Source organism: Scatophagus argus, chromosome 10 (genome assembly GCF_020382885.2).
Source record: "Scatophagus argus isolate fScaArg1 chromosome 10, fScaArg1.pri, whole genome shotgun sequence".
NCBI classification, from domain to species: Eukaryota; Metazoa; Chordata; class Actinopteri; family Scatophagidae; genus Scatophagus; species Scatophagus argus.
This window is the reverse complement of record NC_058502.1, coordinates 15,253,132-15,267,272: the sequence shown is the minus strand read 5'-3', so window position 1 is coordinate 15,267,272 and position 14,141 is coordinate 15,253,132. Positions and strand designations below refer to the sequence as shown.

At 40.1% G+C, this 14,141-nt stretch overlaps 2 protein-coding genes across 4 annotated transcripts; one reads left to right on the top strand and one right to left on the bottom strand.

Annotated features, from left to right (window-relative positions):
* The first annotated feature begins 2,310 nt into the window (after positions 1 to 2,310).
* Positions 2,311 to 10,968, top strand: LOC124066172 (calpain-1 catalytic subunit-like). 2 transcript variants are annotated; one of them, XM_046402383.1, is made up of 23 exons: positions 2,315 to 2,456; positions 3,651 to 3,668; positions 5,121 to 5,367; positions 5,868 to 5,937; positions 6,039 to 6,157; positions 6,243 to 6,376; positions 6,500 to 6,668; positions 6,782 to 6,865; positions 6,952 to 7,037; positions 7,172 to 7,246; positions 8,014 to 8,174; positions 8,359 to 8,528; positions 8,656 to 8,667; positions 8,876 to 9,087; positions 9,186 to 9,225; positions 9,332 to 9,397; positions 9,582 to 9,639; positions 9,773 to 9,837; positions 9,968 to 10,036; positions 10,148 to 10,226; positions 10,323 to 10,436; positions 10,539 to 10,597; positions 10,676 to 10,968. In XM_046402383.1, exons 3-23 carry the CDS (start codon positions 5,122 to 5,124, stop codon positions 10,700 to 10,702), a joined length of 2,115 nt encoding a protein of 704 aa, XP_046258339.1. In that variant the 5' UTR covers positions 2,315 to 2,456; positions 3,651 to 3,668; position 5,121; the 3' UTR covers positions 10,703 to 10,968. The 2 variants fall into 2 exon arrangements, with proteins under 2 accessions (XP_046258340.1, XP_046258339.1); XM_046402384.1 differs by lacking the exon at positions 3,651 to 3,668 and having other exon boundaries at positions 2,311 to 2,456.
* Positions 10,969 to 11,672: 704 nt separating this feature from the next.
* mrpl14 (mitochondrial ribosomal protein L14) lies at positions 11,673 to 14,126 on the bottom strand. 2 transcript variants are annotated; one of them, XM_046402406.1, is made up of 3 exons: positions 14,023 to 14,126; positions 13,504 to 13,597; positions 11,673 to 12,291 (listed from the first exon to the last, which is right to left on the bottom strand). In XM_046402406.1, the coding sequence occupies exons 2-3, from the start codon at positions 13,581 to 13,583 to the stop codon at positions 11,925 to 11,927; spliced, it is 447 nt and encodes a 148-aa protein (XP_046258362.1). In that variant the 5' UTR covers positions 13,584 to 13,597; positions 14,023 to 14,126; the 3' UTR covers positions 11,673 to 11,924. The 2 variants fall into 2 exon arrangements, with proteins under 2 accessions (XP_046258362.1, XP_046258361.1); XM_046402405.1 differs by having other exon boundaries at positions 13,827 to 14,041.
* Between the last annotated feature and the right edge of the window lie 15 nt (positions 14,127 to 14,141).

The window sequence follows — 14,141 nt, the reverse complement described above, 5'->3', positions numbered from 1 at the left end:
ATCAGTTACAAATGTAGTGTGTTTTACTGCCACTACCACTCTTATATGACAAAATAACATAACTAAATGCAAAAAACCTTGGACTGCTTGTACTATTCATGATTTCAGGGCTCAAATGTTTGCTTTTGTACCACACATGAGCCATATTTTCTAATGTCAACCTTCCACACCCAAATGGACATAAGAGTATCCTCTTAGATAACAATCTGAGGTTATCCATCCTGTCTCCAAAGACAGCTGTCTTAATTATTGTGGATGGGTGGGTCACAAACCAGTGAATGCTGTGTGTACACATAGTCTGTGGACATCACATGACAAGTAGTCAATGACTTATTAGCATTAGAAAACATCTCTCTGTTGATCTCTCAACACTCTAATGAAACCACATAATGGCTTCCAATGTCATATAAGCCATTCCAAACATTCTTAACCACTCTATTATGATTTATGGTAACTGCTTCACTGTTACACATGCTGGTATCAATAGACAGCACAATATTACTTGGCTTATGTATCATATCAAATTTATTGGCAGAATATTAAATTTGAATCACATACATTTTTTGGCCACCTCAAGACAATGCAACAAGCCAAACATGACAATGACATACTGCATTATCACCAAAGTTGATGCAACATTAGCATTTATTTGGAGTCCTTTTTATGCCAACCTGATGAACACAAATATTCATCAATATTCACTCTGCATCACCCTGTTTTGCTTTCACACTAATGGTAGTGGTGAGAGTGAATGCAAAGAACATAGCAACAGGTATCAAAATTGAATAAACTATCGAGCTACAACTAGCTAAATCTCCTCCATGTTGAAGGGATTAGGAAAGTGGATGATTAACTCCTATCAGCTTGTCACTACAAACCCTTTCACATTCCACATAATCATTTCATCCATGGCTAATATAACTATAATAATTAGATTAGACCAGAGATTAACTCACAAAAAAAAAAAAAAAAAGAAAAACATATCAGGACCAAACAATCCACCAACTGCCCTCAGATTCTGGCTCAAATTTTAATGTGAAATTACCAAAACTGGCCTTTGATAAAAATATTGTGTACATGTATAACCCCTTTGAATTTCGAGGAACATTTATGGACTTACGGATGTACCCCTCTCATTCAATATACCTATTTGGCATTCATTTCTAAATATAGTGTGAGTGCGTTACAACTAAACAAAGGACAGAAATATCTGTGTCTATATTTGTTTATCTTCAGTTTACAGCCTGGTAGAAGCGGTGATTGTTGAAATGTAACCTTTGCAACTGTTGATTGCATATCTCTCAGGTGACACAGTTGTTTCAGGTTGCAGGAGTTATCAGGAGGATTGACACAACTGATAGGATAGGCGGGGACGAAGTGGCCTACAGGAGGGAGGTGGCCAGCCTGGTGTCATGGTGTGAGGACAACAGCCTCACCCTCAACACAGACAAGAAGAAGGAGATGATAGTGGACACGAGGAAGGAGAGGACACCTCATTGGCCCCTGTTCATCCGGGAGCTTCAAAGCTTGAAGTTGAGAGGGTGAACAGCTTCAAATACTTGGGTGTCCACATCAGTGAGGACCTGACTTGGACATTTCACACACAAATGTGTTTCTTTCTGTGTATATGACAATAAAACACTTTGAATTCGAAGTTGACTCGACTATTTAACCTATATTGACAGCTAATGTGAGCAGTAACTACTAGTCTAGAAATAAAAATATTTATGATAACACCTTGAAAGAAAAAAGCAGTTGGACTACCCATTAGGTTAGGCAAAGAGCACCATCTGTCTCAGTCGCCTTACTCATGCTTCCCCGGTCATCTTCCTAACTACATTTGATTTCATCATCATTTCTGCAGCACATACCAACTAATTTTCTCCAGTCAGTTGCCAGATCACTGCAGTCTCTATTTTCATGTTAATTTGCATTTGTGCTACCTTTATTTGACTGTCTCTCCGCCTGACTATCTGTACCTGCTTGGCAACATACCTATAAGCTTATTTGCATCTTCAACTGGTCATTAAAACACTGAACCGTCACAATCTGCCTTGACAAACTTTTTGGACCTTTCTCCTGCTGCCTCACACACATCTGTTCAACAACTTGACATGAACTTCACAATTTCGCAATATCAGACTTTTGTCTCACAGTTCTGTCTTACATATTTTCCTGTGCCCATATTTGGCCTATCACAGTCATTAACGTTTTTGAAAGACCGGTGTTTTATTTGATCTCACTGTCTTCAGCGCCTCTAGCGGCAGTGAGTGGTACTGTGCGTGAGCAGTGGCCCCTCCCTCTGTAGGGGCTGGTCTTCTCTGCAGTGTGGAGAGGGCTGGACCTGCGCTCCTGGGTTTTAAAACCACTGCCCCTTTTTCACAGATTTACGCGATTATCGCAGTCAGATTTATTTTGAAGGATCTGCAAGTTTCCTAGTGGCCTTTGAAGCGGTGGTGAGTGCAGAGTCTTGTTTATTTAATTTCAGTGAATGTATTCATTTAGCCAGCTTTAGATTAACGGTTTTCACGGTTCTTATTGTAGTGTAGGCCACAGTACGGTCTGGTTGATGTAATAAAGTGCACGCTATTCCACCAGTAATAGTCAGTATAGTTAAAGCTGACACACTCACAGATTTGATTCAGGCATGACATCCAGTGTGGAATAAGAGTGGTCGTGCTGTAAAACAACCATTGTTGTAAGTCTGAAGCAGACTGCAGGCCCAAAAAAGAAGGCAGGCCTACTTGTACTTCTGAACAGGTGCTGTAAACAATCTGAGCCTGCATTACATGCCTGACATACTGCAGCTTTTTGATAGTAACAGGCTTATGAATTCACAAAGCAGCCAGCATATATGTAGCATTGTTCTGTCCAGTTAAAGTGGAGGGGACCCCAGTGGCAGAGAGGCTCTTTTGGGTATTGTTGAGGTTGAAGTGCAGTGGATGACATCATTGCAGGAATGCCTGGATCAGCATTACTTCTCAAACTGAGGGGGACATAGTGATGTCCTTTTGATCAATAGCCAGCAGTAGCCTCTCTTTAGGTGTTTCACAAAGCTGAGGGACATTCCTGCAGACTTTACAGGCATGTGGGGGCTTCGGGGTGGGGGATAGTCCTATAAACAATGTCTAACTCATTGGAGAAACTCAATTTTTCTAGCTCCATATAACCCCCCCCCCCCCCCCCCCCCCCCCCCTTAAATTCAGTGTGTACACTGTTAACTGAACTGAGCCCATTAGGATTCCTTTCCAGTGGAGCAGAGAGTATAAAAGATCATCCCCTGTCCCAGTTTTCCCAGCATTGATTCAGAAAGAGGAGAGACAGCCAAGTAACTAACTCTATCAGCCTGCTTCTACATTCTATATAGTTGGGTCTTTTTAACTCCTGGTTTCTTCACAGAGCTATTATGTCCTCCCTGGAGACTTGATTGTGAGTTCTGAAACTCTTGAGCTTAGAACAGCAAGTGCATTCACTGAAGAGAACCCCCCCACTGAGCTGTATACATTGAAGTCCATCAGGGCCTGCTTTTCCTAACACAGCTGCACTAGCGTCAGCAGTTCCAAATTATTTGAAGGAGTAAACACTTTTACCAGTGCCAAATCTTGAGTGAATGACTTTCTCTCTTTTTCTTGTCTCATTCTCCCTCTCAGGCTGCCTATACAGACAAGGTATCAAGTTTCTAAGTCCTTTTGTTACTTTGGGTTTGCTGTGTTTAAGGTGCTGTCTTGTCTCACATTTCTCAATAATTGCTTTTCTTCTTTTGATTTCTGTATGTCTGTTATTTCTCTGCTGGGCTTTCAGTTTTGTTGGTTTCAATCTGTTTCCACAGCAGCACATTTACTTAGATTTTAGATGTCACCAACACTCCACTGAGTTGAGGTATTTTTATTAAAAGCCTGATATTATTATTAATTGGTGGGGTTGTCCTTTGCTGAGTCCAATGCTCTCAGTAAGGGCTAACAAGAAACCAAAAAAATTAGGTGTTTGAATATTTTTAATTAGTTGAACATTTGACATTTTATTTGCTCAGTTAGTTGCTCAGTTATATGCTATATAGACAAAAGTATTGGAATATTTCTTTATTATTGAATTCAGTTGTGGCATGGGACTGTTCTTCATGGGCTGGGCTCAGCCACTGACTTCCAGTGGAGGAAATCTTGGACACATTTGGGAGAATGCTATGCTTCCACCTTGGTGGCAGCAGTTTGGGGAACAACCTTTTTCTGTTCCAGTATGACTGTGCCCCTGTGCACAAAGCAAAGTCCATAAAGACATGGTTGGATGAGTTTGGTGTGGAAGAACTTGACTGGCCCATACAGAGTCCTGACCTCAACCCCATCCAACACCTTTGGGATGAACTGGAGCGGAGTTTGTGAGCCAGGCCTTTTCATCCAACATCAGTGTCTGACCTCACAAATGCTCCACTGCATGAATGGGGGAAATTTCTCGCAGAAACACTCCAGAATCTTGTGGAAAGCCTTCCCACAAGAGTGGAAGCTGTTATAACTGCAGAGCTGTCTGTGTATTCAGAATGCAGTGTCATTAAAGCCCCTGTTAATGTAATGGTCAGGTGCCCCAACACTTTTGTCCATATAGTCCTAAAGAACACGATTCTGGGGAAAATACTGACTCCTCTACATATTTATTTATTTATTTATTCATTGGCATAAAGTAGTTTGATTTTAACATACTGGTTTTAAAAATAACAAATAATCTTCACTTGTAGTTTTAATTGTAGAATGTAAAGTATTATTGCAAAAACTTCCAAATTCAGGTGGATTACAAAGGACCTGAACTCAGTTTCCTCAATGGTGATTATTTTTGTGTTAAGTTTTCAAAATATTCAGGTTTGTGTTGCTTTTAGACTAACAGCATAATTTATAATCCGTATTGGGTCAAAAACGGAGGTCACACAAATTAGCTGAAGACAGATTCAATCTACTCAGGAGAATACAATCAATCTTTCTCACTTGTGTGATGCATCGTTTTTCTTCACACACTTCTGTCCTTGATTGCTGTGCTGTAACTCTTATTCAAGAGTGTGTTGCTAAATAGCTCACTGCTATATATAGACAGCACTGTGCATACCCACCCTGCTTCATATTTTTATCTCTCACCAGTATGTATCCAGCTGGAGGGATATCTGCAAGCATATATGCCAACAGGCTGCGGGCAGAAGGCATGGGCTCCAAGGAGCAGGCTGTGCCCTTCTCCAACCAGGACTATGAGGCGCTGAAGCAGCAGTGTGTGGAGTCGGGCTGCCTGTTCGAAGACCCCTGTTTCACCGCTGAGCCTTCATCCTTGGGTTTCAAGGAGCTGGCCCCCTATTCCTCCAAAACTAGAGATGTGGAGTGGATGAGGCCCACGGTGAGAAAACTTGGAAGGGAAAGTTATTTTTATCAGTTACAACTAATACATAACAATAAAAAAAAAGCTGTTTTCACGACCCCAGACCTGAAGCTGGAAACTGAGAAATACCTCACTCATGATTCTTTTGATTGCCTCTCGTGGAATATTTCACAACATGCATGAGTTTTGACTCCTGCTGGTGATGGCTGGAACTGAACAGAAAAACATATCATATAAACAAACATATCAGTGACACTGTCTAAGTCTGTGTCTGCAAACACAGACAGAACAGGACAAGTAGGGACAGGACTTTCCCAGACCACTGCAGCTGTTGACGTTGCGTGGCATTCTCTGCCCGCGTCCTTGCTCCTTGACATTTCTTTATAGTGCTTCACACAGGAAGTTGACATGTAGATGCAAGGATAGCAACAGTTTGAAAGAGGAAACGACTTAAAGTAAAAATGTGTTGACCAGTCAGTATTCTGAGAATTTGATTGATTTGTCTTCTTTCTCCATAGGAACTGACAGATGACCCTCAGTTCATTGTGGGTGGTGCCACGAGAACGGACATCTGTCAGGGGGCGCTGGGTGAGTCCGTGTTCGTGATGTTCATTTTAAATCTGTCCTAAAATAATAGAAGGAAGACAGAATTAGATGAAGATTGCTAAATGCTTCTTCTTCACTGGTAGGTGACTGCTGGCTCTTAGCAGCTATCGCCTCTCTCACCCTGAATGAGAGGCTTCTTCATCGGGTTGTCCCACATGGACAGTCCTTCCAAGATGATTATGCTGGGATCTTCCACTTTCAAGTACTCTAAGATCATCTTTTACTCTTTTCCCTTCCTTTCAAGGCCAGCAATTTATGGAGTTCTCAATTATTCCACTGTGTTGCAGTTCTGGCAGTTTGGTGAATGGGTCGATGTTGTGATAGATGACAGATTGCCTGTTAAAGATGGGGAGCTGATGTTTGTCCATTCCGCTGAGGGCAATGAATTCTGGAGTGCACTACTGGAAAAGGCTTATGCCAAGTAAGCCATGCTGAATTATTCAGTTTGAGCATTTACAATAGGAAGTTGTACATCAAATTCTGAAATGCTTCTCTTGATGGCAATCAAGCTGTTTTTTTTGTTTTTTTTTAAACACGGCATCAGGCTTAATGGCTCCTATGAGGCTCTGTCTGGAGGAAGCACTACAGAAGGGTTTGAGGACTTCACAGGTGGTGTGTCTGAGATGTATGAACTCCGTACTGCACCCAGAGATCTGCACAGGGTCATCAGCAAAGCCCTGGAGAGAGGCTCTCTGCTGGGCTGCTCTATCGACGTGAGTGCTGGCACACCACCAACATGTACAAATCAATGCAGACAGAGATAATGACATTAAAAGCAGTTCTATTTATTACGACAATTTATACTTGTGTTTTCATATCAATACAGATCACCAGTGCTTTCGACATGGAAGCTGTTACATTCAAGAAGCTCGTGAAGGGCCACGCCTACTCAGTCACTGGATTGAAAGAGGTTTGTCTGTGTGTTGTCTTTAATCACTTACCATTATGAATTATATCAGTGGCTCTAAATTGTCCATCACTCTGTACATTATGAAGGTTGATTTCCGTGGCAACATGGAACGCCTGATCCGAGTACGTAACCCATGGGGCCAGGTGGAGTGGACCGGTGCTTGGAGTGACAAGTGAGGGTGCCAAAGCATCATAGCATCAAAGCATCCCTGTTTTCTACATGAACTTCCATCACTACTTTTGATTAATGACTTCTTTTATATTTTATCTCATTTTAAATGTTTATTCTGGTTTTTCCTGTGTGTAGTTCCCCTGAATGGGATGAGATTGACCCTTCTGAACGAGAAGACCTGCATCTTAAAATGGAAGATGGGGAGTTTTGGTAAGATGTCCCTGCAACACTGCATGGCACTGTAGATATTTTACGTAAATGATTTGACTTTACAGACCTTGGGGAGTTTGGTTGCATGTCAGAAAACAGTTGTATAAGCCATTTACTGTGCAATATCTGATAAAGTTCCTCTCAAGTGATGGCACTTGAGTCAGCATTGGCTGGGGCTGAAGACTGCAAATTTGAAAATGAAAAGAATCTGTAGCTTATTTCTGTTTAAAGCTAGTGGTTTGAGGCTATATTAGCAGCCACTAGTTTAAAACACTCAAACTCACAATCATGGATCTGTGATTCACATCCCCAACTGTGCTATACTGTACTATCAATAGTCAAGTTGCATTGCACCTAATATAGGTACCAGGTTTTTACCAGAGTGAACAAAAAATAGTCCAACGCTGATATGGGCCTTTAAATCAGTGGAATACTCTTTAAATTCTGGCGAGGTTACTCAGCTTAGTTTAGCATATAGACAAGATGGGGAAACAGCTATCTTTGCTCTGACCAAATGTAAAGAAAATGATGACTACCAGCCCCCCTAGAGCTCACCTTTGTGAGAATGTATTTTGCACAGGTAAAAGGACAGGTTCAGTGTTATGGAGTGCACTTGGATTAAACAAAGGAGATATAATATATATATTGATCTACTAATCTAACTATAGACAAGAAAGCACATGAGAGCATTTCCCAAAATGCTGAACTGTTCTTCAAAAAATGTTGCATTTGCATTCCTGCCCTAAGACTTTATTTTAATTTTCCAGGATGTCCTTCAGCGAGTTCAAGAGGCAGTTTTCTCGGCTAGAGATCTGTAACTTGACTCCCGATGCTCTGAGTGAGGACACTCTCAGCTACTGGAACACCATGAAGTTCTATGGCATGTGGAGGAGAGGCAGCACTGCTGGAGGATGCAGGAACCATCCCAGTGAGTGCCGACTGTATGGTCACAGGGAAAATGCCTTTCATGTATAAGTGCACTCTGTGACAAATAGTAGATAATATTGCAGATAATCAAGTGATAACATTTCTGATAAAGCTCAAACTGGTCCCGTGATGTGATACTGTGACTATGAAACGGGCTAACACGAATGTACCATCCGTGTGCGTAGACACATTTTGGATCAACCCTCAGTATAAGATCACGTTGTTGGAAGAGGATGATGACCCAGAGGACGATGAGGTGGCATGCAGTTTTTTGGTAGCTCTCATGCAGAAGGATCGCCGACGATATCGGCGCCATGGTCAGGACATGCACACCATTGGCTTTGCTATCTATGAGGTGAGAACAAAGATGGAAAGTCAGTATTGCTCCTTTGCCTATTTTATTGTTTATTCACGAAATAACATTACCTTATTCTGAAATATTTTGCCTCAGCTTATTTTTGTTTTTTTCTTCTTTCATGCAGATTCCAGAAGAGGTAGGCAGAAAATTGATTCATTCCGCCTTTTATTCAATCAAAAAAGTTTAATTACTATTGTAGATTAATTTCCCTCCCATATGATATATTTTTCATTGATATGCATGGGTTATGTTTTGTAAAGTGCTTAGCAATAACTTAAGGTATGTAATATTTCGATTAAATGCAAATGCGTCTCAACCGATGTCCTGTTTCCTACTGCCCTTAGTACAGAGGCTGCCAGAATGTCCATCTGAAGAAAAATTTCTTTTTGACCCATTCATCATGTGCTCGCTCAGAGACCTTCATTAACCTGCGAGAGGTGAGCACACGGATTCGTCTGCCCCCTGGAGAGTACCTCATCGTCCCCTCCACGTTTGAGCCCAACAAAGAGGCTGACTTTGTCCTCAGAGTCTTCACTGAGAAGCAGTCAGAAACTGAGTATGCGTCTTTTGCATGTGATTTTTTTTTTTTTTTTGAAGAGTCAGTTTATGGATTTGCGATGTGTAGAAATCTACTCATGCTTTTGTCCATTGCAGGGAAATGGATGATGTGATCTCTGCTGATTTGGGAGATGAGGTATGTATCAGTGAAGAAAAAAATTACATAATGTTAGGAATAGCAGGAAATAACTACAGTAAGACCCAGATTGTAAACCATTCTATTTATTTGTGGTTTCCTGCAGGATGAAATCACTGAAGATGACATTGATGACTCTTTTAAGTCCATGTTCGCTCAGCTAGCAGGAGAGGTAACATTGGTCTTGAACTCTATAGAATTTGTACTTGCTAACACTACAGGAAATATTGTGATATAAATATTTTTTGTGGTATTTTAAACAATATCTAAACGTAAAAGATCCAAAGTAGTTTTACCCCTGTTAGGGGTAAAGACTTCCAAACGTTCCCTTTTCATGCCCTCTTTCCTTTTCCCAGGACATGGAAATTTCTATTCGCGAGCTTAGGACCATCCTGAACAGAGTCGTCTCACGGCGTGAGTTTTCATATTAGTCATACCTCTTCCATTACTGTAGCATTCCATTGTGTAGCGTACACCATCCATTTCCTGGTTGAGCCTCTGTGTAACTGTGTCACACTGTTCCAGACGAGTGTTCTCGCTATTTCAGACAAAGATCTGAAGACCGATGGCTTCAGTGTGGAATCATGTAGGACCATGGTCAACCTGATGGACGTATCCTCTTAAGTTGTCAGGCATGAATGGATTGCAAGCTATTCAGTTACAGTGACTAAGAAAAAAAATTCATGCAAATAGCATGTTAGTGATTGTGTGTAGTTTCAGCCCTTGACACAGTTTTTACTAGAAAGATGGCAGTGCTCGTTTAGGGCTGGTGGAGTTTCAGATCCTCTGGAACAAGATCAGAAAATGGCTAGTAAGAGGAAGAATTACTTTACTAAGTAAAATAAAAACAAAGTAAAAAAAAAACACTATGCACACTTAGATTGTCTGTATTTCTGTTTACATTTCTGTCTTTATCTCTCAGGTCATTTTTAGACAATTTGATCTTGATAAGTCAGGGGCCATGAGCTCATATGAGATGCGTCTTGCTGTAGAAGCAGCAGGTATGATGCCCTCATCATTTTTAAAAAGATATTTACTGTGCACACAGTCACACATGAGAGGATTGACACTTTTATTGTTTTTATCTTCCTGTGTAGGTTTTAAATTGAATAACAAATTGAACCAGATTCTGGTCGCCCGGTATGCAGAGAATGAGGTGATTGACTTTGACAACTTCATCTGCTGCTTGGTCAAGCTTGAAGCTATGTTCAGTGAGTATTATTGTAAAAGATGTTTTTCTGCTGTATTATTTCATTTGTTGATAATACAGTGAGAATTGCAACACCATTGTGAAAACTTTGAATTTTTAACAGGGTATTTCCAGCAGTTGGACAAGGAAGGGTCAGGAGTAGCTGAGATGAGTATTACAGAGGTGAGTTCTGTTTAAAAATAACATTTCAGTACACTTTGTCAGTTCTCTTCATCTAATCTTTATTTCTCATATGGCCAGTGGCTTTACCTGACAATGTGTGGTTGAAGAGGACTGTCTGTACTGGAGGGTACAGTGCCTGTATCCCATAGCCCTGCCATGCTGTAGCCGTGAAGACCCTTCAACCTTAGCTGACTAACTGAACACCTCCCTTTAACACATCCCACCTCAACATACTTAAAGTAGCAAAAAAAAAAGAAAAAACTGTAATGGAAATCCAAAGTCCAATCAAGTGTCTCCTGGCCTAATTTGCTATACAACTATGCAAACCTACAGTATGAAGCAGTAACTGTGCCACATGTGTCATCTATGTACAAAAAAAAACAAACAAACAAAAAAAAACAGCATGAGTCTGTGCATGTCAAAGATCGCTAGCTGTATGTGCATTGCAAGTTGAGTTTAGTTTTCCTGTACGTACAAGAGTCAACTGATTTACATTTTCACTGTTCTCACCATCACAAAGAAATCTGAAGAAGCCTGTCACTGTAGTGTTTTAAAAGGTTAAGTCTGAGAGCTTCTCTTAATCGTTCTGCACTTATGTTTCCATTTTTACCCTGATTTTAGAACATAAAAGTTTTAACAGGAAATGATCACCTGGGCTGATTCACTCATGTACCTATAGGTGGCAGTACAGATCTAATTTGATGTCTTTTTTCTTTTTTGACATTTGTTACTGTAGTTTAGCATGTTTATATATTACAGCCATTTTTTTCTGCAGTTGAAATCATGTAGCTGACCTTTAAGTTTTACTTGATTGTTTTTATTTTGCACTGACAGTTTAAGGAAGCTGCCTCAGTTTAGTGAGAAATACTGTACATCAGTCTACTCAAAGAATTTTTACAGGGATCACACGATATTTAATGCCTTACTCATGACACTGATTACAAGCAGCTATTAAAAATGTTCTAGTCATGCGTTTCATGTTGTGAATGTATGTTGTGCCTTCAATAAATTTCCTCATACATTCTCAGTTTGTTCTGTGTGTGAAAACATTGAGCTTGACCCACAAACTCCTATACATTCAAAGTAAAGGTTGTGTTTATTGTAAGCATAAAGAGGCCTCAGTAAAATGTCAAACATGTTGAGGACTTCTACTATTACATACAATACATAACAGAATACTGTATGGAAACAATAATGGTGACATTGTGTATGCCCCTTTTAAAGTTTACTGAAGACAAGAACATATACGTATAAATGTTCACATACAGCAAATGTGAAATATACAGTATATATATATATCTCAAATCACAGCTGAACCGTGGTGTCATTAAACAAAGGAGCTAGCAATTGCTAAGACTTTTGAGTAGTCTCCCTCCATTTTGCGGAGATGCGTGGGTATAGGGACCTTAATCCTTGTTCCTGTAGGGTTCCCATTTTCCTCAACCAGAACAACATTGTTTGAGTCAAAGCGTGGATTCATGCGTTCTCCGGGCATTTTGTGTCCAACTATTAACGCTTTCTTTTTCTGTCCTTTGATGGCAAGCAACACTCTGTCACCAACTTTTCCAACGCCATTCTTGGTGTAGACATGGATCACTCTTGGCGCACGGTGATAAGGTGTATTTCCAAGACTGCTGTTGTCTACTACACGCACTCGTGTTAATTTCTGAATGGCTGCTGCAACAGCAGATACACTGTAAAGAAAAAAAAAATTGTTTTGTCTTCAACACATAGAAGTCCTGCTGGGCTTAGTAATATACATCATATTGACTCCAGCCCTCCAGAGGAGAGCCCAGTCAGGAGATATGAAATTAGTCAGAAATTAACTTTTCTATGAGGCAAAGTTAAAGCAAAAAAATAAATAAATAAAAAATCACCCTTTGAGAGAATAACTTTTCTCTTTAAGCTTAATTCAAGACTGTCTGTGTCAGTCATATGTCATATGGAGACAACTGCTTAAGCTGCTCCACAAGCAGTGGATAAAGAATGACTCAGGGCTGACTTGATGAGGTCATTTAAGGAAGCAATCCCTTCTAGGCACAAACTGTATTATGAGGTCATATCAGGAAATTAAATAGTATTACAGGCCATGGAGAGAGAGAGTCACCCCATTGCTGTTGAAGCTACCTTTAAAATGAAATACCAGTGTACTATAAACCAAGCACCACCCTACAGTGACAACATGCAGTCACAACTAAAGGTGTCACTCAGTAAAGAGAACACTTTATGACATGTTTTTCTCAACAACAAAGTGACTAATTTCTGTCTTCATTGAATATCTAGACTAAAACTCAATACCACTCTTATTAGTATTTGCCTAACTAAAAATGAGAATAAGCTGGCAATCAACTTAATAATAATAAAAATACCAGAATCTCTATATATTTTTCTGTATAAATTTTACCTATACCTTAACACCATTATCAGTAGTTGTATTCTGGAGCAGTCAAATTTCGACATCATATTTATTTATTTATGTTGCATGTTGGACCAAATATTGGCGTCCAAACAAGCTATGATGTCGTAAAATCAGGCAGGTACATACCATAAGTGCATTAAGAAGAACATCCACGTCTCAAAGTCACCACAGGGAAACTTTCCGTACAGCAGATAAATTTGAAAACAACATTTTATAGTAAAGGGGGACTTTTAATAACTGGAGTATACTTAAGAATGTCACTTCTATAATCGTATCAGCCAGTAAATGGCTTAAATTGATCTTGTTTCGCTTTTAAATGTCTTCGTTTTTAAACTGAAGTCCAGTGGTCCCAACTTAAGCTCTTCTACGCAAGATGAACTGGATAACTGAGAATCTACACAGACATATTCCCTTGATCTTATTTGTTTCAAAAACAAATTACCCAGACCACATATCTGCCAAGTCTAAACTATCACAAAAATCTTACCTAAAAGTCCTCTGATGAATTACGGACGATGTCTCAACAAGGAGCCCGGTCAGGGATCTTGATAACTGGGGGAGAGCCATAACTACAACTGACACTGCAAAGTAAAAAGAGAAATTACACATGATTAGCAACTATAAGCTAAAGTGCTTGCTAGTGGCAGTGCTAGCGTGTGCTAACAATCACGTGGTGCGCAAAGGAAACCCAAAATAGAGCATTAACATTTTGGCGTATAGCCTTTTCCCCATTTAATAACTCAAACGCAAGAATGACTCTATCAAAAGAGTACAAACTGCGAATTAAAATGTCAGTGTTGGTAACGTTACCCTTCTATCACGTCCCATGCCAATGTCAAAGGCCTTGCGTCAGCAACACGCGACCAAGCGCCTTAAGCCGAGCTAGCCAATAAACACGATATACATTAGTATTTTAAAAAGAAATATTTAGCGATGCAATTAATAAGACGCGCTTTGTGTTGATGAAAGCTGTTGACCACGTTTGTGCTCGGGAAAATTAGAGTACCTAAACAAATGGCAAAAGCGGCTACCGGCCCCAGTTGTTGTTTTCTTGTACGTCATAGAAACGCGCCAGAATGCGCATAGAATTAGAAGAAAATAGAAGCTACACAGCGAAGACGCTAT

What these genes read in the sequence shown, in the direction of transcription:
- LOC124066172 (XM_046402384.1), top strand. Translation starts at nt 5,122, where the DNA reads ATGTATCCAGCTGGAGGGATATCTGCAAGCATATATGCCAACAGGCTG. An exon ending in AGGATGCAGGAACCATCCCA is followed by an intron (nt 8,175 to 8,358) that starts GTGAGTGCCGAC and finishes CCGTGTGCGTAG; the next exon opens with ACACATTTTGGATCAACCCT. An exon ending in CAAGCTTGAAGCTATGTTCA is followed by an intron (nt 10,437 to 10,538) that starts GTGAGTATTATT and finishes AATTTTTAACAG; the next exon opens with GGTATTTCCAGCAGTTGGAC.
- mrpl14 (XM_046402406.1), bottom strand. Translation starts at nt 13,583, where the DNA reads ATGGCTCTCCCCCAGTTATCAAGATCCCTGACCGGGCTCCTTGTTGAG. An exon ending in ATTCATCAGAGGACTTTTAG is followed by an intron (nt 12,292 to 13,503) that starts GTAAGATTTTTG and finishes TTTTCTTTACAG; the next exon opens with TGTATCTGCTGTTGCAGCAG.